The 21,191-nt window shown below is 43.9% G+C and overlaps 1 protein-coding gene across 1 annotated transcript in view; it reads left to right on the top strand.

The window, feature by feature from the left end:
- The first annotated feature begins 4,637 nt into the window (after positions 1-4,637).
- phip (pleckstrin homology domain interacting protein) overlaps positions 4,638-21,191 on the top strand; it is a 46,037-nt gene continuing 29,483 nt past the window's right edge. The window contains exons 1-8 of the mRNA XM_015948195.3: positions 4,638-4,862; positions 4,975-5,033; positions 5,119-5,148; positions 5,291-5,350; positions 16,053-16,203; positions 16,283-16,381; positions 16,455-16,615; positions 19,236-19,457. Of these exons, the coding sequence (XP_015803681.3) occupies positions 4,727-4,862; positions 4,975-5,033; positions 5,119-5,148; positions 5,291-5,350; positions 16,053-16,203; positions 16,283-16,381; positions 16,455-16,615; positions 19,236-19,457 (918 nt within the window). The 5' untranslated portion in view covers positions 4,638-4,726. The remainder of the gene's footprint in view (positions 4,863-4,974; positions 5,034-5,118; positions 5,149-5,290; positions 5,351-16,052; positions 16,204-16,282; positions 16,382-16,454; positions 16,616-19,235; positions 19,458-21,191) is intronic.

Raw genomic sequence — 21,191 nt, 5'->3', positions numbered from 1 at the left:
TGAGGTTGTATCAGCTAAGCTTTGGTAAATCTTAGCTGAGTTTATTCATAGGGACTTTTTTTTTTTGACATCTGACTCACTTGTTCAAGCTGGCGTGACCTTCATCACCACCCTCTCCTCATTTTGCTCTTTCTACCAACTCCGCCTTTCCCAGGATCCACTGATTTCCCTCTCTTGCTCTTTGCCTTTCTTTACATTTTAATCACCATTTTTTTCTCATTTTAACCATAGCTTTTAACCCTCCCACTGTCCTAACGGGTGTGACCCCGTGAGGAAAGTTGACCACTGAGCAGGGTTGATGGTTTATCCCTTGGGTCCATATGGCAGGGGTGAGGAGTGAGCACCACCTCACCCCTGCCTCGTGGACCTCAAGGGATAAACCACCAATCCTGCTCAATGGTCAACTTTCCTCACGGGGTCTCTCATAAAGACAGTGGTAGGGTTAAAAATCTTTATATACATTTGAATTGTTTTGTTCTTGTGAAGCACCTCGTGATTTTTATCTTGAGACGCGCTATATAAAAGATCTTTCCTCCTGTTTACACACAAAGGTCAGATCTAATGTGTTTGAAGGTTCTGCCTGCATGGGAATTTTCTCACAGATGAAAGAAAGTGAATAAAAAAGATCACACAGGGTTTAGTTACAGTAGAGCAAATAAATGTTAGGATGCCATTCATAACACTTTGTTTTATGATACAAACCTGTTTGTAGCGGATGATGCTCAATGCCAGCGGTTTTATTTTTGCAGCATTTTTATCATGAAAAAATTATAAAAAGAGCCAAATGCTAAACAACAGAGAACTGGGCTGAAGATTAACATTTATTAATAACATGATTAATGTAGAGCGTCTAGGCTCTCCCTTAGCTGGTGGACAGCAGTGGTTAGGGATGCTGCCAAGCTGAAGAGAGTATGGGACTTTCCAATCTCTGATGCTGAGGTCACTGAGGCGGTCAAAAAGCTCTTCCAGAGATCTGCCCAGAGTTCCTTAAGGCTCTTGATGCTGTAGAGCTGTGTTGGTTGCCCAGCCCTGCAACATCAAGTGGATATCGGGGGCAGGTCCACTGGGCTGGCAGACTGGGGTGGTGGTACCAGGCCCTTTATTACGGGTCGTTTGACCCTGTATGACCGGTGTCAGAGCGTGGTCCGCATTCCTGGCAGTAAATCAGGCTTGTTTACGGTGAGAGTTGGACTCCGCTGAGGCTGCCCTTTGCCATGGATTCTGTTCATAACTTTAATGAACAGGCATTCTAGGTGCTGCAAAGGTGTTGAGGAGATCCATTTTGGTGGCCTAAGGATCAGGTCTCTGCTTTTTGCAGATGAAGTGGTCCTGTTGGGTTCATCAGACCGTGATCTCCAGCTTTCGCTGGGGTGGTTCACCGCCGAGTGTGAAACAGCTGGGATGAGAATCAGCTCCTCTAAATCCGAGACCATGGTCTTCAGTCGGAAAAGGGTAAAACGCCTTATCTGGGTCAGGGATGAGGTCCAGCCTCAAGTGGAGGAGTTCAAGTATCTCGGGGTGATCTTCTCAAGTCAGGGAAAGCTGGAGCGTGAGATTAATAAGTGGATTGGTGCTGCGTCTACAGTGATGCAGGCGTTTATCAGTCTGTCATGATGAAGAGAGAGCTGGGCCGAAAGGCAAAGTTCTGGATTTACCGTCGATCTACGTTCCTACCCTCACCTGTAGGGAGCCTAAGTCATGACCATCTGCTTCCGAACCATGGGTCCCTGGAAGAAAAAAAAAAGCCATTTTCTAATCGCCTTTGCTATGTGAAATGGATTTCACATATTTTAAAGACACATTTTGATACTAAGAAAGCGCTTATTTTCTAACGGGGGCAAAGGTTATTTTAGGTTTTGAATGAAAATAAGTCCAGGACTACAAGTGTGCCTCACCAAATTTACTTCATCAAACCAGACACAAAGAAGAGCAGAGATGAAGTGGCTGTAAATTCAGCAAACTTCGAATCCTACTTTCACGAGGAAAGGTAAGAAGCTCGGCCATCTGGGAGGGGCTCGGAGTAGATTCGCTTCTCCTTTACATTGAGAGGAGCCAGTTGAGGTGGCTCAGGCATCTGGTTAGGATGCCTTGTGGACACCTCCCTGGTGAGGTTTTCCAGGCTCGTCCAACTGGGAGGAGACCCAAGGGAAGACACAGGACACGCTGGAAGGCCTATGTTTCTCAGTTAGCCAGGTGCCTTGGGATTCCCCTGGCGGTTGCTGGCCCAAGTGGCTGGGTAGGGTAAAGTCTGGGCTTCTCTGCTTAGGTTCCCCATAACCTGACCCCGGATAAATGAATGATAATGGATCGATGGATAGATGGCTGACATGGCAACAAGAAAAGTACAAATACAAACATGAAATGAACATGTGAGCAAATAAAAAACCCAGCGTGATCCGGCACTGATTGAAGAAACTGATACAAGGAGGACTAAAGGTTAGCAGGTGAAGAACAGATGAGCAAAAGCTTCTGCAGAAACTACGACCAGTGAAACGGTAAATAAATAAACTAGAAAACCGACAAAAGAATTGCAAAAACTCAAGAGATTAAACTAACAAAAAATACATGGGCGTCCATAATAGCTGAGCTAAACACATGATCGCAGTAGACAAAGAACAGAACCAAGTAAAAACAGAGGTAGAGACAAGGACTGGAGTGGGCTGGACGGTAACTACACATCTCTATGCAGGTAACCAGTTAGAAAGGTGGCAAACATCAGCGGACACATGACTTTATATTTATACTCTCTCACTAAACCTTTTCAGCTTCATCAACAGCAAAGACCCTGGTTGGTTAAACCAACAATAAATAAATGAATGATTGCATAATAAAAATGAAATGACAACATTTTCAGTTGTATTAGATTTACAGTGATCCACGTTACGATCCACAACTTTGGGAACCACTGCTCTAAAAGAGGCCTGCTGCGCTGAGCTACATGCCATTTATTTTAATATTTCCAACATAAAGTCTAAAAAACATGACTGTTAATTCCCTGGTGCCCATGCAAGGAACTGAGCTGGACTTGGGCAAACATTTACTGATTGATCGCAATTTAAAATACATAATGAAAAATTAAATAGATGGCATTAAAGAAACTACCTACCTTTTTAGCTTAGCTTTTAATTAATGTATTTTATTAGTTTTAGCTGAATCTTTATTGATACATTCATTGTAAAAAAAAAGAAATTCCTCTTATGTTTGTGTCGCCATATTTTACTCAAGCATGTTTATGAAGTCTTTTATATACTTTTGCCATGGGGAACGTCTATTCGCTCTATGTGAGTGTGCGTGAGCACTTTGAGGGCATGAAAAGTGAGTATTTTTAAATTTAGGTTGTGTTTCTAACTTGTATGTTTTATTTTTAGTAAGAAAGTCTTTTGTGCTGATTTAATCATGAAAAGTTATTAAGAAATACAATTTGACCGACATCTTGTTACCATCCATCTTACTACTAACATCGAATTAGTGACGCTTTTTGCAGATTTACTTTTGATAAATAGTCACAATTGTAAAAACAAATTTGATTGATCCAATAAGCTTTAGAAAAACGTCCACCACTGCACTATAGCCAAGCTTTCTTTATTATGTTTCATTATTTTGGTAGATTTGAGCATCTCTTTAAAATGTGCAGATAACATAACAAGTTAGGAAAAATGTGTATTTGAGTGTTTTTTTAAGACACGCTGACTAGTAGTTTTAGGATGTTATAAAACGCAGATGGTGAAGAACTGTTTTATATTATCTACTGGATGTTATAATTTAGCTAAAAAAATCTGAGAATTTTAATGACCACTAAAAGGATATACTATTTTTAGTGAACTGCTCTTTAATAAATGTGACAAATAAACTCTGCAAAAACAACATAACAATCATTAAAAATCCTATCTGGTCATTACAGAGCCTGCCTTTGTATGTGTGTGTGTGTTTTTAACCAATTTTTCCATAGCCTCCCACCATGGCCAGTCCTCTATTAAGCCTCCATTGTCATTAAATTGCTGGCTTTCATTCATTAAGCTGCATTCCCCCTTTTTTCCAACCCTTCCCCCATTTTACAGCCGTGCAAAATTTGGAAGAGAAATGGACGACTTCCCCAGCGAGTGGGTGTGTTTGTTACACGTCGTGTTACAACAAACTACGTAACAAGACGAGAAGCTAAGTATTAACCAGACCAACATTATAAAGCTAAACACCGATGAAAAGGGGTTACGTTATCCAATGTAAACCCCTATCCATCCTCTCTCTCGTCAGTCTACATCCGCGGACACTAAAAGGACTGTCGATTAAATGGGCAGGATTTACACTAGAGTAACCCACAAAAATAGTTTAATGTCAAAAGTATTACGGCGTTATTTGTGAAACGCACGCTAACTACTAAATATTAGCCATGCTACCGCAATGTGTCCTCTGCTTTAACAGGCTGCCATTTCTTCCTTCTTTCGACAGAGACGTGCGCGAGACACGCTGTCTGTATGCTTCCGCGGAGGGTTTGCGCTTTGGTTTTTTCTTTTGAGGGGGGAGGGGGGTTTACTTGAACGTGTCCCCACAGCAAAGCGACCGCGAATGAAATTTGCTTTCAGACTCATTGTATGCATTAATAATTTAGCTTTTCGTCATTTGCCACAGAAAATAGTTCGTTTTCCGGCTTAATTCGGGCTGCGCGCGCTAGCTGCAGCTCGGCGGAGGGATACTGCAAGCAGGCGGGACTCTGTGTGAGCGAGGCTAAATGGAGACTGCCTCTTCCTGGTGGATAAACAGTGACAGCTACAGGGCAGCTACCTACAGACCCAGCTCTGCCGCTGCCCTGCCAAACAACCCCAAAATGGCTTCAGACAGTACACACACGGCGCAGTTGACTTCTGGTGAGTAAAGGAGAACGGAAATATGTCACGGTTGTTGTAATATCCCCCAAATTTCCTCGGTGCCCTCTTCTAACGCAGCTCCCGTCCTCTTCTCCCCCTCCAACCAAACCAGAACTGTACTTCCTAATAGCCCGATTTCTACAAGCTGGACCGTGTCAAAAAGCAGCCGAGGTTGGTGTTTTTGTATTTTAGGGTAATTTAGAACATGTCAGAGATTGTCACGAGGAGTCATTTTGCATTTCTATCCTATTTTCAGACCCTGATAAGGGAGGTGGAGGAGAAGGAGGTAAGCAGTCAGTACTACTGGAGAGATGCTTCTCTGCACTGTAACTGTGATGTTGTTACTCGGATTTATCATTTACTGCTCAAAAACATCACTGTTAATGATGAGCTGGATGTTCACGGTCCACACTGTGTTTCCACCCCAGCTGCTGCCCAAAAGGCTGGACTGGACGGGGCAGGAACACCCGGGGACCTACGAAACATTGGTAAGGGAGCTCTCTATAACTGAGGAAAAAGTTTTTAGAGAGCAAAATAAAAATTGAATTTCCCGCAATTTTTAAATCAGGTGGTGAAGCAAAAGAAGCTCCAAAAGAGGAGCTGCATGGCGGGTTTGGTTGCAGGCTGGGGCTGTTGTGCAGCAATAAGGAGGTCTTGTGCTGACCTGGTGTCAGAGTTTGGTCCAAAAGCTGCAAATTGTTGTAAAATAGAGTGAAATGTTGATACGTCATGAGTGTTGTGGTGTAGGAGCGCCAGGAGCCGGAGGAGGGACTCCCTGCGCCACGGAGCCGCAGAGAGATGGAGGCGCTCTTGTCCTGCAACAACCACAATTTGTACTGAAAACACAAACGGGGCAAAGAGTTAGAAATCAGGACTTTTTTTTAGGGTTTTAAGATCAGCACATGGAACAGAGCTGCTCGCGCGCGGCGTTCAGCTGCTTCCTGCTTCTTCTGGACTCCCATTTTTTTCGGACGGCAGATTTCTTCTGTGGATTATTTTTCCTGATGCAGTTTTACGAAGGCAGATCAGATGAATCCGAGAGGTAACTGAGTTATTATAGTGGAATACAAGCGCTAATTATCATGTAAACAAACGGGGCTGGTGTAAAAACGGCGCTTTACGCACGGATGGGGGCGTGGAGAAGATGTGTCGTCCTCGTGTCTTTCAGACTCTTTACAAGCTTCCAGACTCGTGTTTTTAGTGATTTTACAAGCTTTATTTAAATATTATTACAAAACAGTAACACGTGGAGAGATTATTTAAATGGGTCTTTATAATTTTTTGTGGGTTTCTCTCTCGGATCCACAAACAACCCATCCAGGACGCATGGAAGCTTGGAACAGCTTGTAAATAGAGATGTTTAAAAATTACTGTCTTCCAGCTTGACTGCGTTTATTTTTTTTTCTCTTCCTGCCTCGTCCCTCCTCTCCCTCCTCCCATCCTGATCCGCTCAGCCGGCCGCTCCTCTCCATTGTGCTTAATTTCTCCTGTAAGATCATAAAAATCAAACGGAACGCGGTTTAATAAGCTGACCAAATGGAAACGGGACCTTTATTTCTAAGAGGAAACGCGTGATTTTATGTAATTCTCAGCAGATGTGTACTCCCCTACAGAAGGGGGTTGGGCAGAATGAGGAACAAACGCTGACTTCATTCATATTGTCGTAATTAACAATATTAATCGTGCGTAATTAATTAAGGCTGATTAATTAGATGCATTATTCTTTTTACATTTAGCATAAATATCTGATCAGGATCACAAGTGCAACATTATATATGTGGATATTTTTCTTTTTAAACCCGATTTGTGATTAATTAATAATAAATCTCTCTTTTAGGGCTTTTCTTGAATTTTAATGAACATAAATCCACCTATAAGATAATTATTTCTCATGTAAGACATATTTTCATATTCTTAGGAAGTGTTAGATGACTAATTCAGCTGTAGCGCATTGAGTTTTCAATGAAATGTAAAGTGCATTACAAATACAATGTATTATTATTAAAATATATGGGAAGCTGCTACCATGTGCTGGCTAGTGGATATCTGTGCAGCCAGTTTGTGGATGCGCTCATGTTTTACTTGGCGCTGATCTTGGATCTGCTGATATGCACCTGAGAGAGGCTTGTGCTTTGATATGTGCTGGAAAACACTGATCAGGACTCAGAGGCAGCAAGGAAGAGCAATTAAAGGGCCACTAATTGTGTGTGTGTGTGTGTGTGTGTGTGTGTGTGTGTGTGTGTGTGTGTGTGTGTGTGCGCGCGCTTCACAACGAGAGACAATAAGTGTTATTGCTGCTCAGAAAAAGACGTTTTAAAGATGAATGTGTTTTGATTAAGTGTGTAAGTTAGACTTATTTAGATGTTTTGATGTTTTTTTATGATGCATAAAAGAAAATTTCTAAAACAGCTGCTGTTTCTCCCCGTCAGCCAGTAGTTTGTCCAGTGTGCGTGTGCGTGTGCGTGTGTGTGTGTGTGTGTGTGTGTGTGTGTGTGTTCAGAAGCAGACCGTGCGGGAGTATTCCCTCCTCCATGGAAGCGGTGACACACACTGTTTATACAGGCATGTGTGTGTGTTTTATGTTGCATGCCACACCCCCTGCTCACTGCTGCTCTGAAGGCACATTTTCTGATTTATTACCATTTGTATTTTTGAATCCTGTAATAATAAGGTTGTTGTTTTAGTGTCACTTTGAGTGTTTCTGGGCTGAAATCAGAATCCTGTTTTTTCTTTTTTAAAGGCACCGTTTATTTTTAAATAAGGCCCCAGTAACAGATGCTGACACCGGTGACCTTGTTATGTCATCTTGTTTGTTTTGTGTTCCTGCAGAAGTGAAAAAATAATCGACTGGACCCATTTTTATTTCCAGAACCACAAATGTTCAAAGTTAATAAATGAAAAAAATAATTAAAAGCTGATGAACCCGCACCAGCAGATTAGCGCCGAATGAAAGGGAGAAAATCCGATCTGTCGTTTTACCTCTGCTGACTGAACTCTTGTTGAGTCAGAGCTGTCGCAGATCACTCTGATCACATGAGATCTTTGTTTAAAACACCCTCATCACCTACTGGAGTGATCTTTGTTTATCATGGATGGTCCAGACAGAACTAATCATTACTGAACTGATTAACCTTTGGAGTCAAGATGACTTAAAACGGCTCAGCTTTATATTATAATTAGCTACAGTTTCATAGGAGCTTAGAGGGAGTTCGGTTAATAACATCACATTTCCTTCTGTGTGATTGAAGAGTTGATGATAATTGTGTTTATTGAGTAATTTCCATTTTATTCTTCATTTTATTTTAAAAAAGCACTTGGAAATCAGCTAAAACCTCTTAGTTAAATGGGTGTTGTTGTTTTTTGGGAGATTGAGCAAATATAGCATGTGTAACAATGATGTTATTTATAATTCATACAGACGTTTACATGTCCCGCATGACTTTATATATATATATATATATATGTATATATGTTGGTATCTGCAAATATTAGCCATAACAGTGATATTAATATCGGATATCGATGTCTGCCCGAACAATTCATATCGGTGCGTTCCGAGTTATTAATGACATTTTTTGCATGAAAATAAGATGGGAAACATCTAAATATTGACCATGAAAATCAGCCCATAAAAATCTGTATTACATATCGGCCATCGACTGACCATGCCTTTTACATATCGGTATCGACGATACAAAAACCAATATCGGTCGACCTCGAGCCCCAGGGTTCCCACGCATCTTGGAAAACCTAGAAAACGATGGACCAATTTTTCTGTCATGGAAAATGGGAAAAAAGTAAAATATCCTAGAAATGTTGGAGTTCTAGAAAATAATTTTCCCTCCTTGTTGATGAACACAAACTGGTTAAACGTTGTATGCATGGATGTCTGTTTTCAGCAGCCTTCAATGGGCAATATTTGGTTGTAGCACTCGTCTGCTTTAACTCCTGCACGTGACGCTACCAACCAATCAAACAGTGTTTACTTCTGTCTTTGTTGCTACATTTACGGATTTTTCAGACCCAAGTAAGGATTTATTTCTCCGAAGAAGGGCTAAAACTAGAGACTTTCAGTTCAAGAATGTTGCTGTATCGCAGTATATCGAGTGAGAGGTTTTTCTCCCTCTGTTGAGCGACAGAGGAGCAGCGGAGAGCTGTGGGCATGTCATCACTCATGCCTTTTGCGCAAAAAAACACTTCTGGTTTTAGTAGAGCCGTAGCTAAGATGGCGACAGGTTCTAGACAGCGTTGAGTAACAGGTAGTCTTACCGGGCCAAGTTAAATAACATTTACATTTTCTAAAGTTGTTGACTGATGGCAAATACAGCTTGACTGTGAGAGTTTGAACTTTTAAACTGATCAGCACATAAAATAGCAGTGTCTGAACAAAAGGAGAGAATATTTTCTATTTTGGTTGTTTGATTGCAAGTAGAGGAAAGCAGGTGGCATTGTCAAAGACAACAATCTTTGCACAACTATAATATCGATAACGGTATAGGTACAATACCGTATCTGTTTCAAAAGATATCCCGATATGATAATTATATTGGGATATCGCCCAGCCCTAGTTGTGATAACTTGACTCGTACTGTAGCAGCTGAAAATGTCCTGGAAAACTGTAATTATCTCACATGAATATTCGTTGTTGTTTTCCCAGAAGGTCCAGTAACAGATATTTAGGTGTGCTGAGGAGGAAAACGTCTATTTGAATTGTAAAGGTTGCAGACCCAGATATAGAAAACCAAATCCTTGATTAAACTATTATTAGTGCCTCCTGTTGACAGTGACGCTGCTTGTTTTTGTGAACTTAGCCACACATACTGCAGGCATGGATGGTTTCAGCTCTTTGATATAGTCACACACACGAGTCACGTTGCATAAAGAAGGACGAACTGACTGAAGCTTTTACAGTTAAAGTTTGCTATAAAACAAAAACGAGAAGGCATCGAGTCGGTTTCTGCTGTGGAACACAAAAGGAAAACTAACGTTTTCAGCTCCTTTAGCTAATCACACTCAGATGGTGGTATGATTATTTAGGAAAATGCTCACAAACTTGTGTTAAGCTGCAATCACGCCTCAGAATGAGCAAATAATGGGTTAAAACACACAAAGACACGATCACAAACACTGGAACAGCTGCTGGATAGAAATGTTTTCTATCACATATAAATAAAACCAATTTTTGTGGAGTGTGTCGAGTTTGGTGGCAGGAGAATCTCGTCTCTGCTTTTTGTGGATGATGTGGTCCTCCTAGCTTCATCCAGCTCTGACCTTCAGCTCTTGCTGAGTAGGTTCGCGGCCGAGTGTGAAGCGGCTGTGATGAGGATCAGCACCTCCTAATCTGAGACCACGGTTCTCGACCGGAAAAGGGTGGCTTAACAACTCCGGGTCGGGAGAGAGGTCCTACCTCAAGTGGAGGAGTTTAAGCGTCTTGGGGTCTTGTTCACGAGTGAGGGTAGGAGGGATCGGGAGATTGACAGGCGGATTGGTACGGCATCTGCAGTGATGCGGACGCTGAGCCGGTCTGTCGTGGTGAAGAGGGAGCTGAGCCAGAAAGCCAGGTTCTCGATTTACCGGTCAATCTACGTCCCAATCCTCACCTATGGTCATGAGCTTTGGGTAATGACCGAAAGAACGAGATAGCAGATACAAGCGGCCGAAATGAGTTTCCTCCGTAGGGTGGCTGGGCTCAGCCTTAGAGATAGGGTGAGGAGCTCGGACATTCAGGAGGGACTCGGAGTAGAACCGCTGCTCCTCCGGATCGAAAGGAGTCAGTTGAGGTGGTTTGGGCATCTGGTCAGGATGCCTCCTGGACGCCTCCCTGGGGAGGTGTTTCGGGCATGTCCTGCCGGCAGGAGGCCCCCAGGTCGACCCAGGACCCGTTGGAGAGGTTACATCTCCAATCAGGTCCGGGAACGCATTGGGGTCCTGCCGGAGGAGTTGGTGGAGGTGGCCGGGGAGAGGATGGTCTGGAGCTCCCTAGTTGGGATGCCCCGGCGACCTGGACCCGGATAAGCGGAGGAAGACGGCGACGACGACGACTTCAATCATTTAGTTTGGTCTGAATTAACACAGATGTTTTCTGAATCCACAGATTTAGCCTTCAACGGAATATTTTTTACCTTTTTTTTATCATTCAAGTCAGCTTTTATTTATTTATTTATTTATTTTCAGAATACATAAATTCAGTCAAATAAAAGGCAATTTCCTCTTTTCAAACCTCTGTCAGATCCAATGGATCTGATCTAGGGCTGAGCGATATTGCCTAAAATCAATATGACGGTATATTTAGGATTTCACCTGGATAACGATAAATGGACGATAACTACATAAAATGTACAAAAACAATGGGCTGTCATGTGTCATGGTTTGGGGAAGGTGTCTAACCCAAGACATGCAGAATCAAGAGCCCGTACACAGATTGATGGAAAAAATAACATGATTTTATTTAATAATGAGAACTGAGGACGCGCTGGGAATTCCAGCGGATCAGGAGAATGGGAAACAGCGTCTGGAGGGAGAGCAAACCAGAGGTGGGTCCTGGGAGAACAGTCTAGGCAGGATATGCTGAGAGGAGACTTTCGGAGGAGGATTGGGTTTGGGAAATGAGGGGAGCTTGAGAGCCAGGGTGGATCCAGAGGGGAGATGTTCAGAGCTGGAGAGGGTGCATTGGGTCGAGACAGAGAGCAAGTTGGTCAGAGGAATGATGATGAACGTGACTGAGCGAGTGGTCCAGGAGTCCTATGGGAGTTAGAGCGAGTAATTCCAGGTGTGCAGAGAACCTGAGGTGGGTAGGCCAAAATCACAAGATAAAAAAAACGCACTAGAGTATTTCTAAGAGAAAACCTGAGGACGAGCGAAGGCTGGAAACTACCGAGTCGTAGTAATCATCCGGCGTCAAGCTGTGTTCACCATCTCCTTAAGTAGTCGACCAGCTAATCAGCTGATCTGGTGCAGCTGCCACTCCCTCTCCTGCAAACACACTCAGAGATGTTTAGTGAGCAAGTACTCACCCCATCTCAGGCTGGAAGTCAGAGCATGGTGCATCCCACTCCAGGGTGAAGGGAAAACTTGCCAGTATGAGCCCAGTGGATCACCTTACTCCTAACGACTTGTGGTACATACAGTCTGCCTGGGGGACCATGACCGGGACTGGGGTCATTCTTGTGGGCCTCCAACACCTGGCCCCTTATGTCCCAGGTGACTCCTCCCACTATACATGCAGGGCGAAGGATGGTGGAGGGTTCAGCCTCTTGGTCGGGAGCATACTGTCTGGACAGGGCGTCGGGCTTGGTATTTTTCGAACCTGGGCGATAGGAGATTTGGAAATTAGAGAAAAACAAAGACCACCTGTATTGACGAGGGTTGAGTCTTATTGCCTCCTTCAGATAAACCAGGTTTTTGTGGTCCGTCCAAATGATGAATGGCTTCCCCGCTCCCTCCAACCAATGTCGCCACTCCTCGATGGCGAGCTTAACAGCGAGCAGCTCCCTGTCCCCGACGTCGTACCGGCTCTCAGCTGGCGTTAATTGTCGGGAGACAAAAGCACATGGGTGGAGTCGATGATCAGAGGGAGATACCTGGGACAGTACCACTCCAACCCCTGTGTCGGAGGCATCCACCTCGAGAGTAAACTGCTGCTGGGGATCTGGTCGATGAAGCGCGGGAGCGTTGGTGAACCTCCTCTTGAGAGCCTGGAAAGCTGCGTCTGCTTGAGGGGACCAGATGAAAGGCTTATTGACAGAGGTGAGGTTAGTCAATGGGGCGGCGGTTTGACTGTAATTTCTGATGAATCAGCGGTAGAAATTTGCAAACCCCAGGAACCTCTGTAACTGTTTTTGGGTGGTTGGTGTGGGCCAGTCGGTGACTGCTTGCACCTTTTCTGGATCTGCCTTCAACCGCCTGCTCTCTATTATGAATCCATGGAACCTGACAGTGGGGACGTGAAAAACACACTTTTCTGCGTTGACATAACGTCTGTTCTCTAATAAATGCTGAAATACAGCACAAACATGATTGATGTGTTGGCTCAAAGTCTTAGAAAATATTAAAATGTTGTCCAGGTAAACCGTCACAAACTTATTGAGGTAATCTCCCAAAACCCGAGTTTACAAGTGACTGAAGAACTGCTGGGGCGTTCGTTAATCCAAAGGGCATTACTCAAAATATCCAAAGGGGGTCTTAAAAGCCATTTTCCACTCATCCCCTTGTCTGATCCATACCAGATGATAAGCATTCCTGAGATCCAATTGACTGAAAATGGTAGCATCCTGGATAGGTTCAAACGTGGAGGTGAGTAATGGCAAAGGATGCTTGTTTTTTACTGTGATCTGATTCAAACCCCTGTAATCAATACAAGGCCTGAGAGTCCCTTCCTTCTTTGGAACAAAAAAGAAACCAGCTCCCAGAGGTGACAAGGATGGTCGTATGGTACCAGCAGCCAGGGAATCCTGGATGTATCTCCATACTTTCTTCCTCTGGCTTGGAGAGATGATATAATCGGCTGGAAGGAAGGGGAGCTCCTGGCAACAGATCAATACAGCAGTCAAAAGGTCTGTGTGGTGGTAAAGATGATGCACGGTCCTTACTAAAAACCTGTTTCAGATCATGGTAGGTGGGAGGAACTATAGAGAGATCGATGTTCTCCACAGGAAGGGTTGTGGGACCGGAGAGAGTCGGAGAGGCCAAGCGGAAGCAACGTTCAGAGCATTCTGGACTCCAGCCATCAATCGTGTTTCTTCTCCAGTCTATCTGTGGGTTGTGGAGGACCAGCCGGGAATGTCCAAGCACGAATGGAGACTGAGGAGAAGGATAAACGTAAAAGGCCAGGGATTCAGTGTGGTTACCTGATACCTTTAGACGGAATAGTACGATGAGTAATGGTGGAGAGGTTCCGATCGTCGAGAGGACACAGAGAGAGGTGTAGTTAAACGAGTGGTGGGTATTTTCCATCTTTCCACCAGGCTGGGATCCAGCATGGACTGCTCACAGCCAGAGTCCAGGAGGGCTTTGAGTTGAATCTGCTCAGAGTTAAAAAACGCAGTGCACGGAAGAGAACACCGGGAACTTGCAGGATCTGAATTGCTGCCCACCAATAGTCCCGGTTTTACTGGTGGGCTCTGCATTTTAACAGTAGGGGGCAGTTTCTAGCAAAATGTCCAGACTACCCACAGTACATGCACAAACCTGACTTTATACAATGTCTCTCTTCCTGCATGAGGCGAGTCCTTCCCATCTGCATAGGTTCCTCTGTTGAAGGGGTATTTGCTGAGGAACGACTGTTAGTGCCAAGTAACTGATCTTGAGTGGGTGGTGAACTAGACCTGGGGCTCGCTCTCAGCTCCTGGTGTCTCTTGTCTATTGATATGGCCAAACAAATAAGCTCCTCCAAGGATCGGGGCTCGGGGCAAAACGTCAGTTGGTTCCGGACCCGTTCGTTTAGAGCTTCTGTGAAAACAGTGATTAAGGCGTCTTCATTCCATTATGTCCTCGCTGCTAAGATACGAAAATCCAAAGCCATGTCTGCCACGGATCTTTTTCCCTGTGACAGGGTCCAAAGTCTTTTCCTAATGTCCGACAAAGACTCAACAGTTCCAAAAGGTTAATTTGAAGTCCAATAAAAAATCGTCATAGGAACCAGTTAAAAATGTATCACAGTGGCTTTTAGCTTCAGCCCATTTTAGAGCTTTTCCTCTCAGGAGACCAACCATATGAAAACTTGACGTTATCGGAGGAAAAAGCTCCAGGTGAGCACTCAAAAGCAAGTCTGCATTGGAGTAGAAAACTGTGACAGTCATCAAACTCACCGCTGAACATAACTGATGGCGGAGATGCTGCGAGACGGAAGTGGGTGACATCCGCAGGACCAGTGACTTCCGGACCGGGGGAAACGGGTGCTGCTGGAGTGGCTAACAAGGGTTCCGCTGACGGAGAGGGTTGTTGATGTTGGGACAACCCTTCGTGTATCTGCTGAACCAGAGCCTCCAGTTGTTGGTATTGGTTGTTTGCAGTGGCAATTTGCTCCATGAGCAGTGGTAGAGTCTGCTCCTGTTGGATGAGCCTGTGGGTGAGATCTGTGAGGATTGTATCTGCAGGGTTAGCGGTTTGGCCGGATGTCTAACCCAAGACATGCAGAATCACGAACCCGTACACAGATTGATGGAAAAAATAACATGATTTTATTTAATAATAAGAACTGAGGACGCGCTGGGAATTCCAGCGGATCAGGAGAACGGGAAACAGCGTCTGGAGGGAGAGTAAACCAGAGGTGAGTCCTGGGAGAACAGTCTAGGCAGGACATGCTGAGAGGAGACTTACGGAGGAGGATTGGGTTTGGGAAATGAGGGGAGCTTGAGAGCCGGGGTGGATCCAGAGGGGAGATGTTCAGAGCTGGAGAGGGAACGTTGGGTCGAGAGAGAGCAGGTCGGTCAGAAAGGATGATGATGAACGTGACTGAGCGAGGGGTCCAGGAGTCCTATGGGAGTTGAGCGAGTAATTCCAGGTGTGCAGAGAACCTGAGGTGGGTAGGCCAAATATACAAAAATCACAAGATCAAAAAACACACTAGAGTATTTCCAAGAGAAACCCTGAGGACTAGAGCGAAGGCTGGGAACTACCGAGTCGTAGTAATCATCCGGCGTCGAGCTGTGTTCACCATCTCCTTAAGTAGTCGACCAGCTAATCAGCTGATCTGGTGCAGCTGCCACTCCCTCTCCTGCAAACACACTCGGAGATGTTTAGTGAGAGCGAGTACTCACCCGCCTCACGATATGTGTATTACGTTGAGTCACGTTGTCATGTGACTTGAGGTGGTACAGCTTCTTAAAGGGAAATAAACGTCGCCAACCGACACGCATCTTTCCATTTTTACATTACTGAATTTATTGACATGGGAAAATTATATCGATTAGAGTTTGAAATTTTGATAACGACAACTTGTTTTATTGCCCAGCACTAATCTGATCTAAAATGACTAATAAAGAGGCTTTTCAAAGTAAAGTTTTTTTATTCAATCAAAATAAATGTGAGCTTTTTTGCACTAACCTAGCAGTTGTCCTGTAAATATCATGTTTTTCAAGCTTCTATAATTAAGATGTTTATATGTTTATAAAGTAGATTTAAAAGAGAGAAACTGAGAATATTTCAGACTTATTTGTGTGTGTGTGTGTGTGTGTGTGTGTTTCCGTCCAGGTGAAGCTCTACAGACACATCTCCCCTGACCACCTGTTGCAGGTGTGCTCCAGGGTCTGCCCGCTGCTGGAGGGGGATGTCCCAGCCAGCGTTCCCGGACTCACCAGCCTTTTGGGAGCCGGCCGCCAGAACCTCCTCCGCACCAGCAAGAGTGAGTGGATGAACACGGGAGCTGGTTGAATTCATGTTCGCAGACAAAGTCGTTCATCATTCTCATCTTCTTCTTCCAGGCTGCAAACATGTGGTGTGGAAGGGTTCGGCGCTGGCCGCGCTGCACTGTGGACGACCTCCGGAGCCGCCCATCATTTATGGCAGCCCTCCCAATATCGGTAACGGATAACCGACTTGGATATAAAGCCCTCCTGCTGTATGATTGTTTATTTATATAATTCCTGCGTCCAGTTGAGACGTGTTTCAGCCGCCGACTGAACGGCTCCTACCGCCTGCGGCAGCTGGTGCCCACAGCCGTGTACCAACACATGAAGATGCACAAGAGGATCCTGGGACATCTGTCGTCTGTGTACTGTGTGACCTTCGACCGGACGGGGCGGCGCATCTTCACAGTAAGAGCCGCATGTTTTGACCCCAGTGCTGTTGAAGCAGCCTGTTTTTGGTCATTTCGAGGTATCTAAAGGTGAAAACACCTGTTACAGCCCTGCTGGGAGCTAATTACGGTTCTCAGTGAGTCACAATTTTGGGGAAATAATTGTGTTTTAGTTTAAGAGAAGGAGGAAGCTGAACTTTAGCCTGTAGGTGTTCTTTGTGTGTGTTTTTAGAAACCTACGTGTTTGCTGTTTGACACCATTTCAGCATCTTAAATCACTAAAAGTGGATCTCCGCTGAGATGGGAGCAGGCGTAGATGGACTCTGTTTCCATCGTCCTGTTGCTGCTCCTTTCTCTCCTACTTGCTGTTTCCCGTCGTAACGTGAGGAAACGTTTCCTCTGAGGGACTGGCTAAGTGCCGGAATTAAAATTCTTCTTTTCTCTTTTACTTCCACCTCCCTCTTCGCTCTCTTTCTCTGTTCATTATTCTCCTGCTGTCCCTTTTCATCACAAGACGAGGTTTATTTATATATTTATTTGCCTATTTTTGGATCTCTTCAGTCCTGCTCGGGCTTTGCTGCAGCTCCGTGTTGATTGAAGGATTGTGTGCAGCAGCAGCAGCAGAAACGTTCACTCTGGTCATCGCATGCAGCTCATGTCGTATGACTTAAACAGTCGGTTCACTGGAAGCCTGATTTATTTGGGTAACGGAGCTCAGAAATCAGATGTTTGAACGTGGCGCATGAGGACGAGTCTGTGGGGCGACAGCAGATAAAATCACTGCTGTTTGTCTTTGTAAAAAATCATTTAGGGAGATAATTTGTTCCGAGTCATAATTTGTCTTAAAACACTTTGTGCTTTGGGTCAGTCGGCGTAAAAGTAACGGCTCTGCTGCCACTCTGGTCTGCTGACGTCTAAAATATGAGCAACACACTTCCACATAAAATCACAAACATCTATTTTTATGGGAATCAGATCAGATCTTATTAAAATAAATAGTTTTAATATTCTTGGTATTTATGGTAAGATCATGGTTTATTAAATCCAGAATAGCACAACACAGAAACTCCAGCTGGACTCGGGATCACATAATCCATGTTTCAAAGAGCGGCTGCACAATATATCTCAAATGTATTGTTATCGCGATATCAGCATGCGCAATATGCATATCGCAATGAATGGTCGGCTCAAATGTTTGCTACACATTAGGGCTGCACGACATTAGGAAAACCCGCGATATGCGATAACAATGATTAAGATTGCGATAACGATATTACTTGCGAGAAATAAAAACTTCACTCCGGAACAAAAAATGATCAAAGACAAAAAAAAATTCATAAAAAAGATGTGACGAAAGGAAAAAAGAAAATGAACAAGAAAAGGCAATCGGTGGATCCCGGGAAAAGCAGAATCAGCAGATCAAAGCTAACGCAGGTGTTTGCTAACCATCAAAATTAAGTGTCGGGGGCGGGCATCTAACCTATGAGAACCCACCCAATTGACCAAATGGGTAAAGAGCTTTATTTGATTTGTTAAAGAAACGTCGTGCTTCTGTTGGACAGAATGCGTTATGTGTAGCAAACATTTGAGCTGACCATTCGTTGCGATATTTATCTGTTCTTTGCGACATGCGTATTGCGCATGCTGATATCTGGATAACGACATATTTGCGATATATTGTGCAGCCCCACTACACATAATGCATTCTGTCAATCAAACAGAAGCATAATGTTGTTTTGTTTGAATCATAAAGATCGTTCATTTTTTTCCTAAATTGTGCTTTTACAGACTTGTGTGTGTGTGTTGGGGGGGGGGGGGGGGTGTCTTCCTGTTGCGTTTTGAGTACTATTTAGAGATCCCAAAACATTTTAACCCCCCAGTGAGATGGACCGCAGCCAGACGTCCTCAGCTGCGTCCCCTAAAGGAGACTTTCATGTCTGCAGTGAGCTCTTGATCTCCAGGAATGTTGTAGGAACGTGCTGCAGGCTGAATCACGCAGTTTTAAAAGCTGCATTATCGTTTTATTCAATTTCCTTCAGCACTGTTTTTATTTTTGCTGTTGTGCCGGACGCCACCGAAGAAGTCCGCTTGTCTGATCTTGGCCTTTAGCGGGAAATGTCAGCAGTTTCTGCCACCAGTGAGACGTCTTCAGACATCTGCATCAGCCTCAGAGCTCTGCTCGGTTTTATTCAATCAGAAACGCATCAGATGTTTGAGAAGGTTTATTACCGATGAAGTGTTTACCGTCCTCACCGACCAGGATACATTTTCTTCCACGAAGGGCAAACATCCCTTCAGTAGAAGATGACAAACATTCGTTTCCCTTGGCTCTTTCATCCTTTACAGATGTTTAACTTTATTCTAGAGCAGCCCTTTCCCTCTGTTTGATATTATTTAGTCCCAATTTGACAAACCCATTGAACACCCCTTTAAGCCATCTGAAGTGTTTACTCACCAATAATCATCATTTTAGCAAGCGTGCTAATGGACCCACCGTCTTGTGAAATGTAAATGAGTCCATTTTTTTTCCGATCTCGTTCCCTCCTCTGTTAAATTCTCTGTTATTGGTCCGAACCTGTGGAGCTCTCAGGTTTAGTTGGTTTAACTGGTTTCATATTGTTCCTCTCTGTCCTTCCCAGGGCTCTGACGACTGTCTGGTGAAGATCTGGGGTACCGACGATGGCCGCCTGCTGGCGACTCTGCGCGGACACGCCGCAGAGATTTCCGACATGGCTGTCAGCTATGAGAACACAATGATCGCCGCCGGCTCCTGCGACAAAACCATCCGGGTGTGGTGCTTGCAAACCTGCGCCCCTTTGGCTGTCCTGGAGGGACACGCAGCCTCCATCACCTCACTGCAGGTATGGAGGACTATTCGGGCCATTATTTTATCGAATACTCGACTATCCTAATAACTAATTAGACGATTAATCTAATGATTATTTTTCTGTTGCGTGATTAATAGAAACCAGAAAATCTCAAATACCCCAAAAAATGTGCTGAATTGGTTCTGTAACACAATAAAGACGACAGGCTTTCCGTTTTGTAGAACACTGCTTTTACTGGGTTGTCTTCTGGTGACATGGAGAGCTTGGGAGTGCAGGCTGCCTGAGAGGTGGTTGGAGACAGAGTTTTGTTCTCCATGCTGCGTTGTTTTTGTCACTCGTGTGTGTGTGAGATTTAAAAGTTAAAATGATGGTCAGGCCCGTGACTTTCAGTCATGGTTGAAACATAGCTCCAAGAACCGACGTCTTTTCTGGCCGTGACATCATCTCATTTGGACGTTAACAACAAAAATTTAGGCTTCTTATTACCGTATTACTGTAAAATTAAATATATCATTACTGTAACAAAATACCATTAGTGGAATAAACAAACATTTCCGGATGCCATCTGAATAGAAAGCTCATATGTCCTTGCCTGGATTTGAACCTGGAACCTGTAAGGTAGATGCTATTCCAGTGGAGCGACGTCTTTAGCATGCACATGAAGTCACCTAGTCGTGGATGTACACTTACAACTGATTCACAACATGCTAAATGTTAAACTACACGTAACTTATTGTCAAAATAACAATTATACCTGTAACTGTAGACATGTACAAATACATCTGAATGGATTTTTAGGAAATTTTCTGTTACAAATGTTTTAACAAATTTAAGACGTCTGACCGCGACCATTTTTGGCCATGGACCCCAAATTACCTTTGTGACTATTGTTTGCTGTTAGCGCCAACCGGCGCGGCCAGGTTTGTGTTGCTTAGCCGGGCGCTTGAGGCTATCGTGAAAACTAAGTCCCATCCTAGAGCACAGTACTGACACGCGATTGGTCCGGCCCATTTTAGGCTGGAAGTCAGAAGGTTTGAACTGCCCCCATCCACACTCACCACTGTGATCTTTATAAACTGGTGGGCTGGCCCTCCCTTCGCACCCGGAGACTCCAGCCCTGGTTTCTCTTTGTCTACGAGACAATTTTAGGCAAGACACCTCTCTATCTGTCCTCGCTTCTTCACCTCACCCATAATAAATATCACAGTAGGTCTAGTAAATATATTAAGCTCATCATCCCCAACACCTCTACAGGCTTTGGCTGCAAATCCTTCCACTTTGCAGCAACATATGACTGGAACAATTTACAAAACACCCTTAAACTTGCAACTTTGACACCCATTACTACCTTTAGATGTAAACTTCTCCAAATTATAAATGACTGCTGCTCTTGTTGATCACCCAGATCACAGTTATTTACATAGACACACATTCAGTTAACTGTATGATGGCATGGTTCTCCTGCATGCATGTGTGTATGTTCTTTTATTTTTCAGACCCAGATTCAACATTTTCTAATGCCTGTTGATAACCTATTATGTCTGATCTGTTATGTGCTTATCTGTATTTTTTAAATTATTATTATTATTTTGTTTTATTTATTGTTTCTACTTCCTTCTAAGACCTCTTGGCAAGGTCATGTTTGTAAATGAGAACATGTTCTCAAACATTTTTCCAGGTAAAATAAAGGTTGAAGAAAAAAAAACTGGAGCGGTACAAGATGAAATCTCACGAGATTTGGAATTCTCCAAATCTCGTGAGATTTCA

Source organism: Nothobranchius furzeri, chromosome 2 (assembly GCF_043380555.1).
Source record: "Nothobranchius furzeri strain GRZ-AD chromosome 2, NfurGRZ-RIMD1, whole genome shotgun sequence".
Taxonomy (NCBI): domain Eukaryota; kingdom Metazoa; phylum Chordata; class Actinopteri; order Cyprinodontiformes; family Nothobranchiidae; genus Nothobranchius; species Nothobranchius furzeri.
This window is presented reverse-complemented; position numbering and strand designations above follow the sequence as displayed.